We start from the raw sequence: 24,956 nt of genomic DNA, 5'->3' as shown, positions 1-24,956 counted from the left end.
GCTATGCTATTATTGTGCTCTTTACCTCCTTCATACAAGTCTTTTAGGGAGACTCTGATTTATGGCAGAGATAAACTCTCGTTCGAAGATGTGAAGGGTCATTTGTTAAGTAGAGACAAACTCGACAATGAGCTTCATTTGGATAGCAAGACAGATAGGTAAGCTTTCGTTTTGGTAGCATCAAAGAAACGAGACAAAAGGTGTCACTATTGTAAAAAGTTAAGTCACGTCAAAGCAAATTGTTATAAACTGTGAAATAAAAGAGCTACTAAGAGTAACGAGGAAGATGTAGCTGGTGCTAATTTGGCCGATGAAAACGGTAATGATTTCTTGTTAGTGTCAACGAGTGATAACTCAAAGCTCACGTCCGAGTGGATCCTAGATTCAGGATGTTCTTTCCACATGTGTCCCAATAAAGAATGGTTCTCCACATACAGTTCGGTTGAAGGTGGAGTTGTGCGCATGGAAAATGATTCATCTAGTAAGGTAATTGGAATTGGTACTGTTAAAATTAGGATGGGACGATTATGACACTCTCAGATGTCAGGCATGTACCTGATTTACGAAAGAATCTCATCTCATTGAGTATTTTAGACTTGAAAGGATGCAGAATCAATATCAAATCGAGCGACATTAAAGTATCTCGTGGAGCTCTCGTTTTGTTGAAAGGTAAAAGAACCGACAGTCTTTGTATTCTAGAAGGTTCTACAATGACCGGTGAAATCGTACGTCCCTCATCCGTTACGGAGTTGAGGTCAACTCGTTTGGAGCGGAAGCAACTTGGTCATAGGAGGGAAAATGTATGACCGTTTCATTGAAGAGAGGTTCTCTTTTGGATGCAGGTTTTGAAAAGTTAGGGCATTGTGTTCGCGAAAATCAGACTCGGGTTAGTTTTGATTTGACAGTGTACAAGTCGAAGGCTAAAAGTCTTCCAGTTTCTAAGCACAAATTCGACTCAGTTAATTCCCTGCATAGTTCAAGATAGGCTTGTGGCGGGCATTGGCAAAGATGGCGTTGTGGAAATATGTGTCAAGGTGGAGATTTGTTAAATATGACTCATATTTTCAGTCAAATTTGAAAAATAATCTTTCAGTTAAACTCTGTTTACTTGTTTGAATCAAACACTGATAGTTTAGATTAATTTATTAATATTTGACTTATGAATTTAGCCTATAAATAGGCTCTTTTACAACATTAGAAAATACACCCATTAGAGATTAGAACTCATAACACATTTAGAGAATTTTGTGTTTACGTTTTGAGGGTTCTTTATTTTCGGGTTTTCGGGATTTAGTTTTTATCTCCATCTTTTGTACTATTCGTTCTTTTGCTATTATAGTAAAATTATCTTTGCCCGTGGTTTTTTATCCTCTTTGGAGAAGTTTTTCCACGTTAAATTTGTGTGTTTAATTTCTCAATTTTTTCCGCTATTTTTCTTGTTCGTTGTTTAATCAGGTCGATCCTAACAGCTAACTATTTAAAAGAAATGGCATTTGATTGTGAATATGCATTGATATGATCAATTGGTTAATATGATTCATATGTTAGATATTTCCTCTTGAATGATACGAAAATGTATCGTATTGAATAATTGAGAGATTGTACGATTGATACATGAAATGCTCACCTTGTTGATGTAAATATCTTGACAGGAAATTGTATTAAATTAGTTATATCTGTTTACTTAAATATGAATTGAGGTAAGAGTGTTTTTTAAGTACATATGAACTTACTAAGCATGTTAATGCTTACCCCATTTCATTTTCTGTTTCCTGTAGTTGCATCTTCTTGAAACTTGACTATTGAATCACTTTCAAGGCTCACACTATCCAACATTGTTTTTATGGACTTTTGTTTCATTTTGGCCCGATTATAAGTGACATGTAATAGATTTAAATGTGTTTATATGTGTTTGAGATTTAAACTAATGAACTTGCTCATTTTGATATGTTTAAGTGTAATGTGAAAGAATGGTGATGTTGGTTTGGTTAGTTGAATATTGCTTATGCATATATGCCTTAGTTGTTGAACATACTTTTATTGATATGTTGTAATACATCTTGAAATGGATTGGCATGATGAGTGTATAGACAAATGATGTTGTAGTGTGGTTAAGTTGAATTATTTGAAATTCTTTATTTGTGATGCTGCCATTGAGGCATATTGGTTACTTATTTAGGATATATTTGTATGTCATGTTTTGAATTGATACATGACTTATATATATGAAACATTTGCTTAGGTGAACAAATAACAGTTAGTATATAAACAGAAGTAACTTGAGCATGTTTGAACTATGGCTCTTGTAGTGTTTAAAGTGATATTGATGAAAACTAATGTATTTTGGGTTACTTTAGAAATGGTACTATAATTTGAGCATGAATTGCGATTTCAACTTATGATTTTTGACCATCTGGGAAAAAGTATCAATACTAGGGATCAAGGTATCGATAATTTTCTTCCAAACTCGATACCTACAAAAAGGTACTGATAAAATGATTTTGAACTAAAACTTCCAAATTTGGTAAAATGCTAATTTGGTATCGATACTCATAATAAGTATTGATAATTCTTTCTAAAATATCAATACCTTGTTAAGTAGTATCGATACTTGAAATTGGCAGACTATTAAAATGGTATCGACAATATTTTTTCGTATCAATACTTGTTACAAAAATATCGATACTTGTTTCCTCAGTATTGATACCTATTTCAAAGTTTTGAAATTTTACAAATTGGTTCACGTTCGTGCCGTATCTGATCTATTGTAGTTAAAAGTTTAACTTAGTCTCGTATTCATCAGTAATGATTAATTTGCATATAAATGCAATGATTTGAGATTAGAATTTGTTTGTGAATGTTTCGATATGTGTAGTAGCATCTCGTAGCTCGGGTTAGGCTGTCAGGCCGAGTGAGGGGTGTTATATAACCAATAGCATAATTTCTTAACAACTTTCAAATTAATTTAGCCCCTAATGTCACAAAATTAACTATCAAGCTTAATTAAATTTCTAATAAATTCTATCACTTTTTACTACCTTCTAACTAGTCCTAACATTCTCGAAATTCATACTTCAAATTTCCATAAAAAATCATAAATAATTAGCAAATGAAAAATCTAAGGCATGGGTAAGTTTAATTAAAGCTTAGATGATAATGAAAATATACAAATTTCAAAGAAAAGACTTAAGTACCTTAGGATTTTGGACCAATTTGTAAATAAAGCAAAAAGAAAAATTATTTCTTTTTCTTCCTACTCGGACGGCACAAGCTTGGAGAAGATGTAGATCTTGATATTTATACTAAGATTAATGTGTTAATTAACTTACTTAATAATGATTAATTTACTAAAGTAAAACATATATTTGTTTATTAACTAGAATTATGAAAACTAAGTGGATATCATTATCATTTTCCATTATCTCATAAGAATCAATGGAAATAACCATTAAGCCCTTTAGTTATTTTTCAATTGGGTCCTAAAGTATTTTTTAATTAAAATTTAATACTACATTTACAATTTAATCTTGGGTAAATTACACCAACAGTCACTCAACTTTGAGGTAGCTGACAAAACAATCACCTGTGTTTCATTTCAGTCACCTGGGTTTTATTTCAGTCACTCAACTTTGAAAAAATAACAAAATAGTCATTAACGTTATTGAAAAATGAAAAATCAGTCACTCATTAACGTTTTCCGTCACAAGCTTAACGGAATAGCTGACGTGGCCAATTAACTTGCCATGTAGGACAAGTAGTCAAAGGGTAAAAAAAAAGATGATTGAGTATTCTCTGTGCATTTCTTCTTTTTCTTCTCATCTTTCTCTGCATCATCTTCTCCCTCAACCTCTTTCTCTTTGTTGGTGCAATAGTATGTCAGGCTCCCATTAGTTTAATGAACTTCCTAATTTGGTGTAATAAGTGATTACTGCTGAATGGATACTTGTAGCATCTCAGATTACTTGCACTTTTTGCCTGTGTTGATTTTCCAGAAAGAAGAAGAAGGGTTTGAACACCAAGAAGCAATGATGCCATCTGTGCCAGCTCCAGACGGGGTAACTAATTTATGCTTAACATTTCCAGTCATTTGCTGTGGTGGACAATATAACGTTATTGCTCTTTGACATATTGCAGCTTCTGTTATTGGATGATTTACGAGAATTACGTCTCACTGATCCCCGTCTTCCTATGTAAGAGTTTTGGTACCCAATTTTATTTATATATCTGTAACTTTTCATGGTTCAAAGCATCAATATGATTTCAAAACATTTGTCTTATCTCATTTTATTCTATGTTTACCTGGTTACTTGTTTATTTTTGTGGTAAAGAGAGTTATATTTTCTCATTCTCTGCTGATATATTTTATATAGTATATTTGTATCATTAGGAACTCATTCAAGTTCAACAATTTTTTGTTTAATTATTTAACCCCGCCTCAAGAAAAGAATGGAAAAAACTTATCTGGTAGGCTAATATTTATATCTTTGTATAGCGTGCTTTTTTTGAGTTTCACTGTATTTTGTGCCATGATTTATATCTGCTATTTCAGGAGTTACCGGAAAAAGGTGGCCACAACGAAATTTGTTCATTGGCCCATAGAGATAAGGTTTTGTGCACTTAATACAAACACAAACCAGTCAAAATCTGATCCAAGGTTAGGCAATTTTTCTGGTGTTTCAAAATCTCATCTTTTCCAGTTCTTTTGGAAATACAAATATTTTATGTTAATATGCATCAACCCATTTAGCTGCCACCTTATCATGTTTTCACTTTTTAAGTTCTATATCTTATTTGAAAATTATATTTTGCTTTACAATTTGAGGTATTGGTTTAGAGCCAAAGGAAAACTTTCAGATGATCAAGCTCTGCATAGGTCAGTGATCCCTTTAAGTGCCAAATACTTTTCTTTTTGTCTGTACGTATTCCTTACTAGTTGTGGCTGCTCATGACTTAGCAAAATACTTGAAACCTTTTCTGCATATAGTGTAGCTTACTCGAGTCTGTTCTGTCCATGCCCATGTGCACACACACATCCTTTCTAGTTTCCCATCTTGGCAGAGAATTATAAGCATATGGCAACAATCGTGTATGTATATAGATTGGGGGTGTAGCTCAGACTTTCTTATCTTTTATTCAGTTTATGTGGTTTTATTTTTACAGATGTGTAGTGGCCTTTGCTTCAGATCTGATATTTAGTGGTGTCAGTTTGAATCCACACCGCAGAAAGGGTTTTAAGTCAGCTTCCCTTAGCTTGGACCACTCGTAAGCATCTGCTATAATCTGCATCATATCAACATTATTCTTATCGTCTATGGGTTACAGTCCCGCAACCCAAACTTCATTTTGACATTATTTACTCTTTCCTTCGAGTTTTACAGGATGTGGTTCCACCGGCATCTTAGGGCTGATGACTGGTTATTGTTTGTGGTAGGTTTAAGATGATGTCTATTTTCACGTATGAATTAGCATTGAAATTTGTTTTTCACTTTCTTAATGAAACAAAATCGTTAATGGAACCATCTACAAAATCGTTAATGGAAGTTCATTAAGCATAAAGAGAAAGACGTTGAGGGAGAAGAAGATGCAGGGAAAGATGAGAAGACAAAGAAGAAATGCACAGAGAATGCCCAATTATCTTTTTTTTTTTTGACCTTTGACTACTTGTCCTACGTGGCAAGTTAATTGGCCACGTCAGTTAATTAACTGCCACGTCAGCTATTCCGTTAAGCTTGTGACGGAAAATGTTAATGAGTGACTGATTTGTCACTTTTCAATAACGTTAGTAACTGTTTTATTATTTTTTCAAAGTTGGGTGACTGAAATGAAACCCAGATGACTGAAATGAAACCCAGATGACTATTTTGTCAGCTACCCCAAAGTTGAGTGACTGTTGGTGTAATTTACCCTTTAATCTTTATACTATAATTAATGATTTTTTCGATTTTATTATTTTAGTGTCTAATAATATATTTACAATTCAAGCATATAAATTCTCTTATTTATATATTTACTAACTCGATTTATGGAATTAAATTCTGAAATTACATTTTCCCACACTCTCTAAAATTGAGTTGTTACAGGCTGCTTGTTCCATTTTGGGTGTTTCAAAACCGAATTCCCATAGTTGTTATTTGAGGCTTGCCTCGTGATTAGGCGAAGTAAGAAACAAGTCTTTGCTTTTGTCTGGGACTATCTTACTAAACGAATTTTCAGTTGGAAGAACAGGCTTCTTTCGAAACCTGGTAAAGAGATTGTTATTAAGATAGTTTCCCAAACTTTGTCGGTTTATTATATAAGTATGTTCATGATCCTAATTGATACTTGCGTAGAACTCCAAAAAACGATGAATTCCTTTTAGTGGGGTTTAGGTTCAAGTTCGAGTAAGGGTTTCCACTAGGCCTCGTGGTCCAAGCGATGTTGGGAAAGCAATGTCAGCGTCTATTTGCCATTCTAAACTCTCTTCCTAGTAGAACTTAGACAGTTAAATATTATCCGGATGGGGATTTATTCAATGCTTTAGTAGGTAGTAATCTTTCTTATGCATGGAGGAGTGTCTTTGTGGCCTTGGATTTGCTTTTTAAAGTGATGCGCTAGAGAGTGGGAGATGGGAGTTCCATTCAGGTTTTTAATGGACCTGTGGTCACCTAATGCTGACAATTTTTATGTTCAATTGGAGGCGTTACCGGGTTTTGAAAATTTGTTGGTGAAAGACTTGTTAAATACCGATGGGGTCGGGGTTGGAATGATTCCCTCGTTGAGGGACTTTTGGTGCCTTAAGATGCTACGCAAATTCTTAGTATTCCTGTCTTGTTTTCAGAGCCTCCAGACCAGTTTATTTAGTACTTCTCAAAGGATAGCCGGTATGCTATGAAGATGAGCTATCGTATCACTCTTCAATCGAGTTCTAATTCTTTGTCGTAGGCGGCGGTTGGTGAACTTGGCTCTTCCTCTGAAAGTTAAGTCTCTTGTTTGGCGGGGGTTGCGCGGTTACGCGAGAAGGGCTGTAATGTTGATTTTAGGTTGTTAGCTGTGGAGATGATGAGAGCCAATAGCATGTCTTTATGTACTTCTCTATTGCTGCTGCTGTTTGAAGCAGTCTTGGTATGGTGCCTACGCCTAGCTCGTTCACTGATTTTCTTTGGTACATGCTGCAGCTTTCGGACTCCTCTCGTAGCGAACATTATCTCACCGTTTTGTGGAGCATTTGGTTCCATCAGAACTTCTTGAGTTGGAAGAACGTGGTAACACAACCTGACCGTATTGTCTGTTTTGCTGATATACTCCTTCAGGATTGGCCCAAGGCGACTGCTGTAGTCGTCACAGTTGCAGAACTGGTCGAGACCACCGGCAGGGTGCTTGAAGTGCAACATGGATGCTGTTATCTCGTGGATTGGCAGGTAATTGCTCTAGTAGCAATCATTCGAGACGATCACGACCACTTCATCAAGGGGCACGTTGTTCTACTGTCGGCTGGGATGGATCTGGTGGTGGCTAAAACTATGGCCATTCGTTAGGCTCTCTAGTGGCTTAAGTCCCCTCCTGTCGACAATGTCATGATGGTGTCCGATCGCAAAGTGGCCATCAATACGTTGCGCTCTTCTCGTACTTAGTTGTTGGAGTTTGGTCTATTATCTTGTGACTATTTGGCTTTGAAAGTATTTCCAAACCTTATCATTTTATTGATCGTTTCGTGATTCAAATAAGATGACTCATTATCTTATTAAGATGTCCTTATTACGTGCTTATTGTGTTACTTGAAATTCTTCATCGTTTTGATTTAATGTCTTCCAACAATGATATTGGTCGTTTCATGATTCAAATAAGATGGCTCATTATATTATTAAGATGTCCTTATTACATGTTCATTGTGTTACTTGAAATTCTCCATCATCTTGATTTAATCTCTTCCGACAATGATTTTTAATGTGGTTAGGACTGGGTGTATTGAGAAGGCTTGTTGATCTTAATTAAGATTCTCCTCCATCTTTGATTTTTTTGTTCTCTCTTTTTGTTTCCGTAAATAATAGTGCTTTTCTTATGAAATATAAAATTGATTGCTAATTTCTTTCTTTTTTTATAAAAAAAATAGTAAGGGTAGAGATAAATATAATAAAGCTCCAACATGTATTAAATAAGTATTTTATAAAAACTTTAATTACCGATTCATATAAATCAAATCAATAATTTATTTATTTAATACCTTAAATTTATCATTTTAAATATTTTTTAGATATTATTGAATTTCATAATTTTTTAAATATAGATTTTGATTATCTTAATTTTTTAGAGTAAATAAATTGCCTTTTCAACCTATGATGTTTCTCTTCTTTCCCGATAAAATATTAGAAAAATCAAGTCTATTAATTCGAAATTTAAATATTATTTAGGGTAAATTATAAAAATAATTATTTTTGTTTGTTTTAGGTTACATTTTAGTCACTTATGTTTGAAATGTTACGTTTTAGTCACTTATGTTATTATTTTGTTACGAAGTGATCACTCTTCCATTAAGTTCCGTTATCTCCCTAACGGTAATCCTACGTGACAGTCTAACTAGATTTTAAATGCCAACTTGAATTTCCTAATGGGATGAGAATAGATTTTTTATTAAATAAATTTCATTAATTAAAAATTTTAAACCCTAAATCTTAGTTAAAAAACCATTTATCTCCCCTTTTTTTAGTTTTCTTTTTCAATTGATTAAAAAAGCTATTATCATAAAAATTTTGTATTCACGTACAAAAACAAAAGAGGATTCAATAGAGAGTCTAGGTATGTCTTCTTCACCGACAAATTTATGTTCTAAAACTTAAAATGAAGTGGTTGTCGACAAATAAGAAGATGGTAATCGTTTTTGTTCCTAATCATGATATTTTCCAATTCTTCACGTTTTTGAATAATTAGTTTCTCAATCCGGTTTTTTTTATCTGAATCGGCTCGTTTGTTCACATCCCTTTGTAGGTATCCTTTTTTTTCTGATCTGAAATTTTTTAGTTGTTAATATTCATATCAAGAATTTTAATTTAGGGTTTTTATTAAATAATAAAAAATCTAATCTTTTATTTTTCAGTATTGAATAAAAGAGATAGAGGAATGCAAAGAAGACATACTCCATCTTTATGAAGCAGTCAATTTGATTTCAACTTTGATCTTAATAATAATTTTTTCCAGTCAAATGAAAAAAAAACATTAAAAAAAAGAAGAGGCTAAAGAAAAATTAAAAAGAGGACATAAACAGTTTTTTTAGTTAAGGTTTAGGTTTAAAAATTTTAATTAATTAAAATTTTTAATTAAAAATTTATTTTCATCCTATTTAGAAATCTAAGTTATATCTAAAATCTAGTTAGATTGCCACATATAATTACTATTAGAGAGATAACGGAAATTAAGGGTAGAGTCATCACTTCATAACAAAATAGTAATATAAGTGATTAAAATCTAACATTTTCAAACAAATAAAAGTGACTATTTTTATAAATTATCCTATTATTTATATAATATCTCAAAAATAATCCTATTATTATTTTTTTTTCCTTCCCTCTTCCTTGTACCTTAGCAACAACACTCGACTTTGCGTTGCTTTTCAACACTTCGTCTGGGTTTAGACAACAAAGAGCGGAAGAGAAATAGCGGACTCAACTTCTGCGGATCACGCGTGGCGTAAGTATGAGTGCTTCCAGGTTCATAAAATGCGTCACGGTCGGTGACGGTGCCGTCGGCAAGACTTGTCTGCTCATTTCCTACACTAGCAATACTTTCCCTACCGTAAGTTTTCACTCTTAGGGTTTCTTTTTTCTGTTTGGTATCTTGAGAAAATGCGGGAAAGAGAAAGAAAGTTGACCCTTAGGATTTTTTTTTGACTTGGATTTCCCCCCCTATTTTCTCCGCAACCAAGCGGAAATTATGCTGGGTTGTAGTCGTCAATGTTCCTATTTTTTTTCTCAAAGATGCTTTCTTATTTTCTTTATTTGTTTTTTTCCCTCTTTGATTATACTTATCATTGGGATCTTGAATTTGGTTTAGAATATTATTCTGACTAATTGAATTATTCTTCATGAATTGTGTTTAACTAGGCAATTTCTTGGGGATTATCGCTGCAAAACTTGCAGATATTTTATAGTTTGCAAGTTTGTGATGATTTGGTCTGTTTTAGTTTCGATGCGCCATCTTAGGATAAAGGATGCTTAGTTTTTTAATCTGCTAATTAATGTTAAGCCTTAAAACTGGAAATTTCGCCAGTTTTCTGCTAGAAAGAGGAAAGAAAAGAAATTGCTATATCTGTAATTAGTCCTGATAAAAAGTCCTGATGCAAGCCAATATCACAAATACCAATTCACACAGAAAAGAAGATATAAAGGAAGAAGGTTAAGAAAAGAAGAGTGGAAGTTCCATTTAGGGATTTTCATTATTGTTGTTTTCATGGCTGAATCTTGGGTGATGGCTATGATATTGGGGTTTTATTTGGGTCCTTTCCATTGGTGTAAGGAACATGCTTGTGCTAGAGTTTTCTTCTTTCTGTAAAACTTTACAACATATAGCGATGGCTGATGCTAGTTTTGTAATCATGACTGTCTAGTTCTTGCTTCATTCTTGCGATTACTTTAAGATGACTGGTGGACAGGGTGATTAAAACATTTTCCCCATTTTGTGCGATGTCTTCGGAAACAGGATTATGTGCCAACTGTCTTTGACAACTTTAGTGCTAATGTGGTTGTGGATGGGAACACTGTTAATCTGGGATTGTGGGATACTGCTGGTAACTTTCGATTCCATAAATTTTCCTTATCTGTGTCTTCAAAATTCCAATGTATATTCTAGTAGTTTTGATTTAGTTTTTCTATCATGGAACAGGACAGGAAGATTACAATAGATTAAGACCATTGAGCTATCGTGGAGCAGATGTCTTCTTGCTGGCATTTTCTCTCATTAGCAAAGCTAGCTATGAAAATGTTGCTAAGAAAGTGAGACTATTAAGCTTTTCATGGCCTTTTTTGATGATATACATTTGAATTACTTGATCTGCTAATATTTACCTATTTCAAATCCGCAGTGGATTCCAGAATTGAGACATTATGCACCCGGTGTTCCAATTATTCTTGTTGGGACTAAGCTTGGTCAGATTCTACTCCAATTTTTATTTTGCATTTATCAATTATTTTTTCCTTTCCATCATCTCTTATTGCAATCAATCTCTTTTTCTATATATATATAGTATAAGTTGTGTTTAAGCCTAATGAATCCCATAATTTACGACATTTCCAACACCTTTTCTTCACGTTTTCCTTGCCCTGGGAAAGGAAGAGGTTGGAGGGGAGGGGAGGGGAGTTCATTGCCCTTGAGAAATGGGTAGAAGTTCCTCTTGGTGTGTGAAGTAGTGTAGTGCCTCGAGTTGACTATCCTTCTTGGTGAAGGCACCTAAAACCAATCTGTTCCGACTATGGGCTAGTTCAGCGTCGCTTTTGAAAAGTGCTAAGAAAAAGTGACTTTGAAAAATGGTTTGCTTTAAGATCCAAGTGTTTAGTATTGCTGTAAAAAAAGTGCATTTTTAGACATGATGTTATAAAGTATAAAATATGCCTTTAAATGATGTTAAAATTCATTAATATTATGATATTTCAATAAAAATATAAAAAATGATTTATTGTAACTAATTATTAATATTTTGGTATAAATTTCAAATATTATTTAAGCAATTAATATTAATTGTTTGTAAATTTTAATTTGAATATATAGTCTTATTTTAAATATTAAAATATAGCCATTACAAAATCAAATATATAATGTTATATATTTGAAACAAATTTTAATAAGGAAATAATTGTATACCCTATATAAATATTACATAAATACATTTGATTATAAATGAGGGATAAAAACGTTATTTGACTCCAGAAGTGTTTTTTCCAAACACAAACACTTTTCAAAAGCACTTTTGACTTCAAAAGTTGTCTTGTTTTAGTATTGCTTATGGCTCCCAAAAGTGCTTTTGAAAAGTAATGCTAAATGAAGCCTATATATCAAATTAGTATGTTTTTTAATGTGTTTAAAAGAATGCTTTGAGGGACAAGTTTGGGGAAACTTACTAGCTTAATCCAGTTGAATTTATCAGTCCAGTTACAATTGTCTACCTTTTGTTGTTTTCCAGTAATTTATTTTCTCCTAATGAGTCATGAAATGTAATCCTTTAGGATATATTAGAAGTTAGTCTAATAATCTTGATGCTCTTATGTCCTCCCCAGCCCTACTTCCTCCTAGCCATGGGACCAAGGAATACCGAAACAAGTTCCATCTACTTTCGGAAAAAGCCATTCATTCTGGGAGCACTATTTACTGGTTTTAAGGAAATCTTTGGGAACTATAGTGAAGTTACTGATTGTGAACTAAGCCTATGAGATGCTGAAGTGGAATATGAACCCAATAAAATGTTCATTATCTGAGATGACGACATTTGAAGAAAATGGGAAACAAAGAATATAACTGAAAAATTTCTAAGCTGGGCCCTATAATATGTTTTCTCTTGGAAACCATATTCTGGGTTTACTTCCATATGAGTTCATCACTCTTGTCTGGAGTTAGTTAAATTGTCAATTTCACTATGGATAGTGGGGGAATGAAGTGCATATTAGTTTCACAAGAGGAAAAAATGTCCACGTGGCAGATGAATAACAAAGAAAGCTATGAAGCAACTATCTAATGGAAGTTTACCTTTCTTAAAGCTAATGAAAGCACTCCGTTTCTCAAACTGTAATTTTTTATTCTTGTTCCAAACTTTCCTTAGTAAATATTCCTGGAACATTTTCCGATGTAGATTTGACATCAGAAACTGCTAAATTTATCTTTAAAGCCATCCATCCATCTTTATGATTTTCTAACAGCTACTAAATTTTCTTACTGTAGATCTTCGAGAAGATAAGCAGTTCTTCATAGATCACCCTGGTGCGGTGCCCATTACCACAGCACAGGTACTGATCAGAGATGCTTTTTATAGTAACAACTACTTCTGCTGAGTTATGTGCATTGTTGCATCATGCTGTCATTTTTGTTGAAAGCAAGAGATCCTAATTTTGATTTTTTTCCCCCAAAGGGTGAGGAATTGAGAAAGCTAATTGGAGCGCATTTTTACATTGAGTGTAGTTCAAAAACACAACAGGTACAATATTTGGGTAATTTTATCTTCAGCCTTATCTTTTCGACTCTTGGAAAAGATTGTTGATAAACTACTTCTCAAAATACAGAATGTGAAAGCGGTCTTTGATGCGGCCATCAAAGTAGTTCTCCAGCCTCCAAAGAAGAAGAAGAAAAAGAAGAGAAAGGCACAAAAAGCTTGCTCAATATTGTGATCATGCAAAGAAGTGATATTGGTGCCAGATACCATGAACAATTAGCCATTTAATCTGTTAGTCTCTCACCATATCTATTATCTCTTCTCTCTGAGAAAATAGCTCCTTTTGGTATGTTATCTGAACTGACAGAACTAGGGAACTTTCTACAAGCATCAAAATGTGTCTTTTTTTTTTCTTTCTCTTGGATTGTATTCTGAATTTGTATATCAAGGGTCTTTCATGTATTTGTCAACAAGCACATTATCCCCTTCAGTTTCTTTGGGTTTAGATATGCTTTGATCCATTGGCTACATTTGCAGAGAACAACCTATTGTTTTCTCTTGTCTCTTGTGATGTAATATGATCTTAGTACATTTAAAGGAACTTGCTAATAAATGTGTGGTTTTGCATTGCCACTTTGGTCCTCCATTGTATTTAAGATTGTCAGGAACATCAAATTTTATGATCTCGAATAAGAGGAAAAGAGCCGGGGGGGGGATTGAGATTTGTGTAGACAGAAGATCGTTTCACAATGAATATTTGCATCCGTTTTCTCTTGGTAGATTTTGTTGATCAAATTCTGTGGTGCCTCTTTAGACATGTCAACTTCTTTGCTTTCTCAGATTCTCAGCCAGAGAAGCCAGTTAAGCTAAGAAGGAATATTTTTTCCTGTATCGACGTGGGTGGAGAGTGTAGTGGCAACTTAGAAGCAGTTTCCAAGATACAACATGGATTTAGCTTCCCCTGGCTTTTGATATTTAAGCCATCCCTTGGGGAAGGTGGCTGTCATGTGGTGCTTCATACGAATATGATCACCATCACCATATTGATTTTCTATTTAAGCATCAAATTTGTCTACGGAAAGAAAAATTCCGTGGAATGAAATGGTTGACTCGGAAAGTTTTAAACGACATTTAGAAACAAATGATTCTATTTGGCCTCTTTGACCCTCTAGATTATTGAGAAAGATGATTAGAAATGGCATCTTTGTGCTATTCATGAATCAAGTGATGACCACTCAGTTTCAGTGGATGAAAAATATCTTTGTGCTATTTATATGGCTCAACATCTTCCATGGTTTTTCTTTTCTAAATTCCTTGATTCTGTACTGCTAACTTTTTATCTGGAATATATACTGTGCCCACTTCCATCAGTATGAAAAAGAATTGGTGGACCTCTATTTTCTAGCAACTCGCATTTCCTCCATTAAATACATTACTATCCTCCCCATGAAGGTCTTCTGTGAAGTAATTTCACTTAATAACCACATTCCTTAAATTCCCATTTCTGAGTCTCAAAGTTCTCTTTAATGGCGTCGAAAAGAATACTGAAGGAGCTGAAGGATTTGCAGAGAGATCCACCAACGTCATGCAGTGCAGGTATAGAGTAATATAAAAATCAAAGAAGAAAAGTCATCCCTTCTTGAGCCTAGCCACAACTGCGAATTCATTGTTGGTTATCGATTCATTTAACCATTTATGGCTGCACTTTCAGGTCCCGTAGCTGAGGATATGTTCCATTGGCAAGCAACCATCATTGGTCCAAACGATAGTCCCTATGCTGGTGGTGTTTTTCTTGTAACCATTCATTTCCCACCTGATTATCCATTTAAACCTCCCAAGGTATACAACTTAAACTGTAGTCACACAATTTCCTAGTCGGAATTTTCCCAAAACATAGAAAAGAATATTTTCTTTTATAAGAAAACATGCTCGAGTCCTTGTTATAGTTTCCAACTATCTAACAAATTAACCTTATTCTGTTTTCCAACAAAAGCCTGTTTTCAGGTTGCCTTCAGGACCAAGGTTTACCATCCCAACATAAACAGCAATGGCAATATCTGCTTAGACATTCTCAAAGAGCAATGGAGTCCTGCACTCACCATATCTAAGGTAGTATGTTTGTCGGTTGATTTGGGGTACTGCATAATGGCTTATATATCAAAATAACTTTACATATTCTATTCTCTATAGGTTTTGCTGTCAATATGTTCACTGCTAACAGACCCAAATCCTGATGATCCTCTAGTTCCGGAGATTGCTCATTTGTGCAAAACTGACAAATTCAAGTACGAATCAACAGCTCGAAACTGGACCCAGAAGTATGCTATGGGCTGAACTTAGGTGCCATATACCTGCACATCCTCTTCTTCCACCTTTGCTTATTTAAGTATATTATCAAACAAAAAGTTGTTGCTGATTAATGAAGAATGTTTGTGATCATCAGGCTTTGAATTCTGAAATAACAAGCTGTAACTATTTTGCTTAGAATAAAACACTTCTGAGCTTAATTATTATTATACAGGCTTCACTTCATTATTTTGTCCTGAGTTAGAACTTGCATCCTCTTGGGTTAGCTTCCTTTTGAAGCTGCCAACTAAACTGTTACGGGTAAAATAGTGAGCGTTGAAGGCGTGGGGTCAACTGCTGTTAGTAAGATTTTCTATTGTAAACTGTAAGTGAATTACTAGAGAATTAAATATAGTAATTGTAATTACATGAAGGAATTCTCATGATATACAATCTCATTCTTGAAACATCATCTTCTTCCTCCCTCTCTCTGTGTCTCAATTCCACCATTAGAGCCTCTGTCCTATTCAACTTTCAACTTTCAACTTCCAACTTCCCTACAACTCTAGACCCTATCTGGCCGTGAATTGATCTTACTATTTGGTATTAAAGCACGTTACGTTCTGGATTACAGAACCAAGAAGAATCGCATGAACAAGTTACACTCGCTTTAAAGGACATCGCAACTCTCAATCTGCAGCAGATACCAAATACTGGCACAATTACATCAAGGAGAGACGACGACTACAATTTACATTTAATGGTGTTGATCTGAAGTTTGCCACCAGGGAAGCAAAGATAGTTTTCCTCGTTTTAATGGTGATGATGTGATTACAAATTTCAAAACAAATTTTCGATGCTCATCACACCTAGAAGAAGCAAAGGTGAAAGTAGGTGTCATCAATATGGCACCAGAATTGGGTGCCTTACGAGGGTGGTCAGAAGGCCCTGGAAGATTGCTTTGGTGATGAACTATACGGAGACCCTATGGCTATGACCGAGTTGTTGAATTTGAAACAAAAAGGTAGGGCAGCCAAATAGCATGATTAATTTTGACTAGTTTCTGCGTAGAGTGAATTAACAGGAGGAGATGCTGTGAGCTTTTTCTCGCAGGACCTCGTGAAAATGTTAGTGCCAAGTCTCTCCAACATGCTTTTACCTTAGCCAACTTATACAAAGAGTTTCACCAAAATCCCAAGAAACTATTATTACCCAATCACCTATTGTTGGAGTTTTTAAGCCAAGAACAGAGAACAAAAACAGAGAACAAGGCGAGAAGCATGAAAAAATTTACTTGCTCACAAACGTGCAGTAAGGAATAAAAAACGGAATTTTATTACCAATCAACAAAGCATTATATGTTTTTTCATAGTCAATCAACCTATCAAACACAATTATTATCACTAATCAGTCTAGTAACTTGTGAAACATTACTTGTATACTAAAACAAGTCAACTAAACAAATCATTCATTATCTAAACACATCAAGCTGCCATCAAACTTATTCATTTTCAACTAAGCAAAATTACATTACAACTAAAACAAAAAAAACTTATTAATGGAGCATGCATACAAGCTGCATGCACTCAACAAAAATCATTTTAGCAGCATAATTGAAACACTTCTCAACAACCATACCCGACAACTATATTAACAACCTCAACAACTCAACTAACCACTACATGGGCACCAACATTAGATCTAAGCACCCAGTTTTTGATGATGAGAGAGCCAAGGCTCAAACTACATTTGTGTTTTTAAATATTATTTTCTATTTTTATTTAAAAAAAAATAATTTTTATTCTCTATTCTATTTTTTTAAATGATAAACACCTTCCCCATAAAAAATAAAATTTATTTTTCAAAAATGAAATAACGCACATTTGGTCTCTATTTTTTTTAAAATGAAAAAGAAAAAAAATTATATGCATAATTAAATTAAAATGTAATTCTTAGAAAATTACTATAGTAAAAATGAAATGCAATTAAACAAGATGAAGTGACGGAATCAATAAAAAGTGAAAACAAATTAGGTTGTTAGTAAATGAAAATAATCAACTGTGCTCCACTAAACGTAATTATTATCGTTTGATACAACGTCAAGTCTTGAATTCAATGAAATACGGTACATCGTTAGTATATGATTGTTAGTATTATAAAATAATATATAATATATCATCACAGGATAAAAAGTGCTAGGTATTCATATTGGTAAGGGGAGGGATGAATAATAGTCTTAATAGACCTATAATATAAATATGTTAGAGTGTTATAATTTCAAGAACACCTTCGATGGGATCTATTTATGTGAGCGTGAAATGTGATCGCTTTAGGAACTTTAACAATATTCTTGAAAAGAGATTACAAATACACAACCATAACAATATCCTCGAATATTGTGCATTGAATGGTGTTGAAACCAGTGTGAGAGATGTGTTTAGTTAATTAAAATGATTTGTTGATTCAAAGCATAGTCTACCATACTGTAATATCCCTTACCCGAGTTGGAACTCAGACTTGAGCAAGGAAGGCTACATTCAAAGGCTAAATGCATTGCTTAGGTTCCACAAATCTTTTAAGCTTATTTGAGGTTGTTTAGACTTCTAGAACCATTTCTAAACTTACCCTACAATCTAGTTGCATTTTGTAATGACCCAATTTCCAGTGGCGTCGGAAGTTATGGTTTTGGGATTTCATTTCCATAAACTGATTCTGTAAATATTAAATATATATATACGGAGTTATTATGTAGGTGTATTGAAGTTTGGGTATTCAATTTGACCAAAATTGTGATTAATTAGGGCTTATAGACTAAATTGTAAAGTACAACCGCTATAGATTTTTAATTAGTAAATGGCTTGGGGACTTAAATTGCAATTAACTAAAGGTTTAAAACAACAATTATACCATGCTAAAATATTTATTAGTGGACGGTGAGGTTATATGATCATTAACTTGATTAAAATAAATTTTTTAATTAAATTAAGGTTAATTAACTTAATTATGTAATGCCCCAAGTTTTTAATTATTGAGTGCTAAAATGTGTCACGTAAGTTTATCTAGTTCAGTGGTTAGGTGTTTTGGTTGTATGCTTAAGATTTTGTGTTTGATTCACTTTCCTTAGAAATTTTTATTATTTTTCTCAATATCTAGCTCGGCACGTCTAGCTTTTTGTTAATTTTTGTACATTTATTAATAAGAATGAACATGTTGGTTCAATGGTTAAGCATTCTCTTTCCCTTTGGTCCCATGTTTGAATCCTGTTGTGCTTAGAGTGGAAATTATTTTTGCTTCCTTCTTGTTGTGCCGTCCATGTGCTAAAAAAGAGAGTCAATTTCAAATTCTAAGCAACCTAATAGGGATAGCAACAAAATTGGATTTAGTCGAATTTAATTAGTTTGTTTTTTTTAAATTGAGAGATTATCTCCTAAAAGTTCTCCCTTGTGTCGCCCCCTTCTCCACCACTTTTTTTACTTTTCTGTTTTCACTTTTGTTGTTGAAATTTCTCTCCCATCCTCTCCCTTTGCTATTCCTTTCGCCTTTCAATTTTTCCATAATTTCACGTTGACAATCTCTTATTTTCTTTCTTTTATTTCTTTTTGCCGATTCCTTTCTTTACTTTGTTTTCGTCCAAACCTTGATTTTTCCCAGAGTCGTCGCTAATCTTTTGGTTTCATTGTTGGCCGTGTGAGGTTAGGGAGTTTCGGTATAATAATCGTAATTTTTCATAAGTGTCATTCGTTTGGTGTATTGTTGGTAAAATAAGGATAGATATGAGTAAGTGTTGTCTTAGCTAAGTATAAATTTTGTATATTGCACCATTTGGTAAAATCCTAGTTTGACAAGCTCTAAGGTTTGATAGGCTCTTCTGTTAAGTACCTGCCCAACCTAGATGCTTTGGGTGAACTCATTACGTTCGCAATTGTTTAGATTTGTTTATTATATTAATATTGTGATTCATTTAGTTAATTTGGAATTTAGTTAGAATGGAACTAGACTACTGTAGATGATAAGACTTAAATTATGTTAAGTGCACTTAATCACAAGAATCAATAGTGTTAATGGATTATCTAATTTTTCCACTAATCCTTGTCTTCGTGCTTAAGTATATAACGATAGTGGTGGTCTTTCTAAGCACTTTTACATTTTCCTCTTCTTTCTTAATTTCCTTTGAAACTCTCTAAAAACCTAAGTTTAGAAAACTTCTTCAAAGTGAAGGTTCACAATATTCAGCCAACTTATACGTTAGTACCAACTCGTTGGTAATTACTGATGAACCCTAAGTTATCCTCAAAGTCATTTACGTATTTTTTGTTCTGCATGCATAAATGTTAGAATGTTTTTTTTTAGGAAGTAAACTTTCTAATTCTCGATTAAGTATTATCAATTCTTGCATGCATGATCAAATTTGATAAATTGATGATCTGATATGTATAATTATCTTTCTTTTAGCTCAAGAAGCTAACAAAGGTCCAAATGATAAAGGCAAATGACTTGCTTTGTAGGTTTTGCTAGAGTTTCTAGTGAGTTCCTTCTTATTTCCATGTGTTGTATTTTCATTATTTTATAATTCATATAAGGTAAGTATTCTTCCTCTGTAATGGATGAAAAGAGTATATGTGGATAATGGTTACCCAGAGTCATCAGTCTAACTTCAGTCTGTTTGTGACATGAAGTAAGTGACATCTTCCATGCTTAAGTCACTACCACTTACTTCTGATATGTATGATATAATTTGACATGTGGTGATAAAGATGATGAGATATGCTTGTGTAGCCTCTGGTAGGGTAGCTATATTGCAAACCAGATTGCCAGATCATGATAAAACATGTTATTCTGAATGAAAATGATATAAGGAGATGAGGGGGATAATTTATGTGAATGAGACTAAATGATTTGCTTCCAATTATGAATTTTAGGTACGTGGTTGACATGAAAATGGATGTCTGCATTATATTAAGTTGGCATATAGTATAAGCCCAAGTGATAAGTAAGTTGACATACTGAGTCTATCTGTATTTTTCCTTCTTAGTCTTGCTGACCGAAAGAAGACTTTTTTTGAAGGACTACACTAGAGTGCTGCTTCTTGTGAGCTGAATGTTTTGTTTTGTATCTTGCATGACTCATAGGGGTGACATATAAATGTATTTTGGAAATAATTTGTATAAAGAAATTATATTTGGTTTAAACTCTTTTTTTATGAGATCTTTATTAAAGATCAAAGTTTAAACTTAAAGTTTTACATTCTTCTTAGTGAAATTGTTCTTCCGAACTTATACACTATATAGCTTGAACGTTATTATAAAATGTTAATGATTTCATTTAAATTATAGCAAAGTAATAGTTATAGTATGTTTTATATCTATAACTTTGTAAGAATTATATAAGGCGTTTGCAAAAAAGTTTTGAAGTTAGTTTGACTTGAAGTAGTGACATATCATACTCAGATCCAAATATTAGATCAGGTTTGGCGTGTTACACTCTTCTCTAAGGGTAATGACCGAAAGCCCTAGTTTAGGGGCTAGTTTGTAATTGTCATTTTTTGGTCGATTGCTCTAAATGAGCAAGAATCGAATGTCCTAAGTTTAGTTTTGTGTATTCTTGCAAATTGGTTGAGGTTAATGTCTTATGCAGAATGTTATTATTGATGTGGTTTCAACCTTCCAAAAGCAATCAAGTGTGTGTCTCTAACAAAAAACCCGTAAATTCGTGTAAAATCGAAAGTGATAGTCACGACACACGGCATGTGCCTGGCCATGTGGGTTACACAGACGTGAGCTTGAGCATGTGGGCCCATTTTGAAAAGTTATTAGAGCTGTGTTTGGGTGGAATAAGGGAGTTTAGTAATATACCAAAATTTATTATGTATGTTGTTGTATGTAAGTTCTTTGAAAACATGCTAAAACATGTAAAACTGTATACTCGATTGCATGTTTGTGTGTACGAGTAGGGGCGTGTATTCGATTGAGTCGAGTCAAATTGAGTTAGTCAAGTGGACATATCCTATTTTAGCAACCGAACTTAACTTGGATTTTTTTTGAATTGAATTGAATCAAGTAAAAAAATTCGAGTCAAGTGGAGCCCAGTTAACAAATCATATTGTTTATACTCAATGTTGCATTTACATGAATCGATTATTTAACTACAAAAATAATACAATAGTTTTGCCTTTTAAATTGGGAAAACATTTATCAAAATGACGTAGTTTTGTCTTTTCTTATTCGAATTTTTGGATAACTCGAATTGTGTAATTCATATTTGAGTTAAATCGAAAAACTTTATTTTTTATTTGATTTGATTTGAATAACTCAATTAACTCAAATAACTCGAACTATTTAATTCAAGATTAATTTTTTATCGATTTTTTTGAATTGAATTGGATTTTGCTCACCCCCATGGTTAAGTATATGTTTACAATTGTGACATGAAATTGAATAACTGTATGTGAATGATTGTGGTGTGAAGTGATTATGTAACTTGTGAATCATAATGTGGAATGGTATGATAAGTATAAGAAGTGAGATAATGGAACAATTTTGTATGAAATTGTATGTGTATTGAATGGTGAATTGAACTTGAATTTGACATGTGTGTATTTACATAAGATTTTTTATATTATCTTGAATCATAGATTTACTATTGAGTGTTTTGCTCAGCGTACGGTTTTTTTGTGTGCGCAAGTTAGATCCAATTTTGAGGTTACGAGCATCAGCTTCAGCATTCAGACAAAGATCTTGGACTCAATAATGTTAGTGTACTTTCTTTCGTAAGTTAAATGGCATGTACCTAGGTTTGGTTGATTTTGGTGTAAAATTATATCTATACGCACTTTTGGAATAGAATTTGGTCAATAGGATGTGGTATGAATATGAGCTCTAAATGTGGTTTGAAATGTATTAAAAGCTACAACTATCTATGGCATAGATGAATGGATAGGTATGTTTAAGACTTGAAATGTAATATACTAGGTAGTTAACTTGTAAGTGATACGACATTAATATATTGTTGATTTAAGGTGTTGAAGTGCATCAATTGGTGTTTGAGGACTGCTTACATTGCTGATATTAGGTGTGTGTGTGTGTATTATGCTTTGCTTGGAAAATTGCATGTTGAATTGAAATGAATTTGCAGAAACATTATGTGACGTCGTGACGTTGTCCAGATGTCGTCTCGACGAGATCTGAATGCAAACGCATGGTGCGACGCTGGACATTGGTCATTGTGACAAGGCTTGACAGTATGTTGCATTGCGACGAGGAACTTCCTCATGTCACAACGTCAACCTTGTATTTTTGAATCTTTAAAATTTGTTCCTACTTCTATCTCTGATTAAATTTAGGGTTTTCGTAAGATTGTGTAAGACCCGAAAATGATTCTATATCATGTTGAATGCATGTTTTGGTTGATTTTAGACATCTAATAATATAAATTGATTGTATATATGTTGGATTTGATGCCTTAAGTGTAGTATTTTCTTCTAAGTACACGTGTACTTTTTTTGAACAGATTGGTTAATAAAATTATTCATGAATTACATTAATATTTTGTATATTGTCCTCGCGTAGTTTTTGCATGTAAAGAAAAATAGAAGCAAATGTTGCTCACTACTAAGCAACATTACGTGGTTGGATTGTAATACGGAAAGACAACTTATATTAGTAGACAACCTAAATCCTTAATCTAATCGAAAATGAGCAAACCGATTAAAAGAATAATATGCCGCCTATCAAGTCCAATTGGGAGATGCTTTTCCCAAACTTGGTTAGGACGGTCATGCCCAAATCCGGTCGGGACGGTCTGACCTGAATTTCAAACATCATATTAGCCACAAAGGTGACTCTCAATTTAAAATTTTATGAACCACACCAACCAACCGTACACACCACTCATTTGCAAAATATTTCATATACGAAATTAAACCTAAGTGCATGCTTTTCTAAATTAATCATTTCATTCACACAATCAGAAGGTATAGGGCGTACCTTAATACTTGGCAGTCTCCCTTAGTTGCAAAAATGTGGTAGTTCATTTAATTATCATCAAATTAATCAAGTAATAAAACCATGTAAACAAGAAATCAAGTAAGCAATTATAACATTCAAAAATCCCCCCCCAAAAAAACAGCAGCCCGTAATGTCTGTTTACTGGTTGAAATTTTTATTTAAAAAGTCTAAGTCTAATCTTAGAACTAAACCCTTGGAATGATCCACATTACCTTCATTTCGGAGTTTAAAATCTCAACACACATACTCTAAAAAATGCCTAGCTATGGATCATCAATTTGCCACCCTCCTCGCTAACCCGGGAACTATTTATCTGTAAGGTTGTAATGCCCCGTAGCCGAGACCATCGCCGGAGTCAAATACGAGGTGTTAACGGACTTAATTCATTACTTATATAGCTCAAACAATTTATTTTTAAAACTTCCAGACAAGCTGGCAATCTACGTTATAGTGGCTTAAAAATTCATATCTCGAGTTCCGAAACTCGAAATCTAATTCCGTAAATTGTTCCTAAAACTAGACTCATATATCTATCTATAATTTTTTTTCTAGAGTTTTTGGTTGGGCCAATTAGTACAGTTTACTAGTTAAAGTCTCCCCTGTTTCAGGGTTCAAATTTTCTGACCTCTGTGTATTACGAATTAGATTTCTCTCTGTACAGAATTTCAATGACTATGCCGTTTGTTTCTCTTAAAACTAGACTCAATAAGGAATCTGTACATATAAAGAATGACTTCTAATTATTTTTTTTTACAATTTATGGTGAATTCTTAAAATCAGAACAGGGGATCCAGAAATCATTCTGGCCCTGTTTCACAAAAATTCCAATATCTCATAAAATATAATTCATATACCTGTTTTGTTCAATCCATATGAAAATAGACTCATTAAGCTTCGATTCCTTAACTTATTCATCATTGAAGTCAATTTATACTATTTTTAGTGATTTTTCAAATTCACATCATTGCTATAGAAATATTCTGTTTTATAACAAATTTCACTTTACTATAGATTTCCATGGACTAAATAGCATTTTGAACATACATGGCATCAAATATGATTTAGATTGGCCATTCCAATGGCTAATCATTCACAAACCCTTTTCTTACCAAACCATAACCATGTCATAAAATCATTTACACAAGAAGAATATTTTGCCATACATACCACATTCAAAATACACAAGCCATTTTACCAATTTAGGCCTTCGGATAGTGTGAACGAGTCTTCGACCTATCCTCGATTCTCAAGTCGGCTTGTCAACAACTACAATGAATGAAAAGGAGGTGTAGCACCCCGAACCCGGCCCAGAAGTTATGGCCGGATCCGGCATGCCACATCAAAAACGTAAAAAAAAATTTTCCATTCTAAGTCCAGAAAATCATACTTGATGTTCAAAAGATTAATTCATTAAAGGTTAAAGTGAATGGAAGCTGTGCACCAGGTAGGAAACCGGAAAAGAGGTGGTGAGTCCATCGGACTGCTTAAGTACCAAGCTCCCTTCGGATCCACTCCTAGACATGCATACCGCCATTGCCACACTTTAACGTCATGGATATTTC

The 24,956-nt window shown here is 33.6% G+C and overlaps 3 protein-coding genes across 3 annotated transcripts; all 3 read left to right on the top strand.

Moving 5' to 3' along the window:
* The first annotated feature begins 3,935 nt into the window (after positions 1-3,935).
* Positions 3,936-5,457, top strand: LOC107921418 (acyl-coenzyme A thioesterase 8-like). Its single transcript, XM_016851274.2, has 6 exons — positions 3,936-4,055; positions 4,135-4,190; positions 4,550-4,654; positions 4,817-4,873; positions 5,161-5,262; positions 5,379-5,457. Exons 1-6 carry the CDS (start codon positions 3,936-3,938, stop codon positions 5,440-5,442), a joined length of 504 nt encoding a protein of 167 aa, XP_016706763.1. The 3' UTR covers positions 5,443-5,457.
* A 4,042-nt stretch (positions 5,458-9,499) lies between these two features.
* Positions 9,500-13,746, top strand: LOC107932489 (rac-like GTP-binding protein 5). The gene is made up of 7 exons (XM_041082582.1): positions 9,500-9,765; positions 10,669-10,756; positions 10,852-10,961; positions 11,051-11,114; positions 12,898-12,962; positions 13,085-13,150; positions 13,236-13,746. Exons 1-7 carry the CDS (start codon positions 9,667-9,669, stop codon positions 13,338-13,340), a joined length of 597 nt encoding a protein of 198 aa, XP_040938516.1. The 5' UTR covers positions 9,500-9,666; the 3' UTR covers positions 13,341-13,746.
* A 768-nt stretch (positions 13,747-14,514) lies between these two features.
* On the top strand, positions 14,515-15,621 carry LOC107932499 (ubiquitin-conjugating enzyme E2 10). Its single transcript, XM_016864521.2, has 4 exons — positions 14,515-14,701; positions 14,817-14,944; positions 15,110-15,214; positions 15,296-15,621. Exons 1-4 carry the CDS (start codon positions 14,632-14,634, stop codon positions 15,437-15,439), a joined length of 447 nt encoding a protein of 148 aa, XP_016720010.1. The 5' UTR covers positions 14,515-14,631; the 3' UTR covers positions 15,440-15,621.
* Positions 15,622-24,956: the final 9,335 nt, after the last annotated feature.

The sequence above is a fragment of the Gossypium hirsutum genome, chromosome A12 (genome assembly GCF_007990345.1).
Source record: "Gossypium hirsutum isolate 1008001.06 chromosome A12, Gossypium_hirsutum_v2.1, whole genome shotgun sequence".
Lineage (NCBI taxonomy): Eukaryota > Viridiplantae > Streptophyta > Magnoliopsida > Malvales > Malvaceae > Gossypium > Gossypium hirsutum.
The sequence above is the reverse complement of the archived record's forward strand: the minus strand, read 5'-3'. Positions and strand labels throughout refer to the sequence as shown.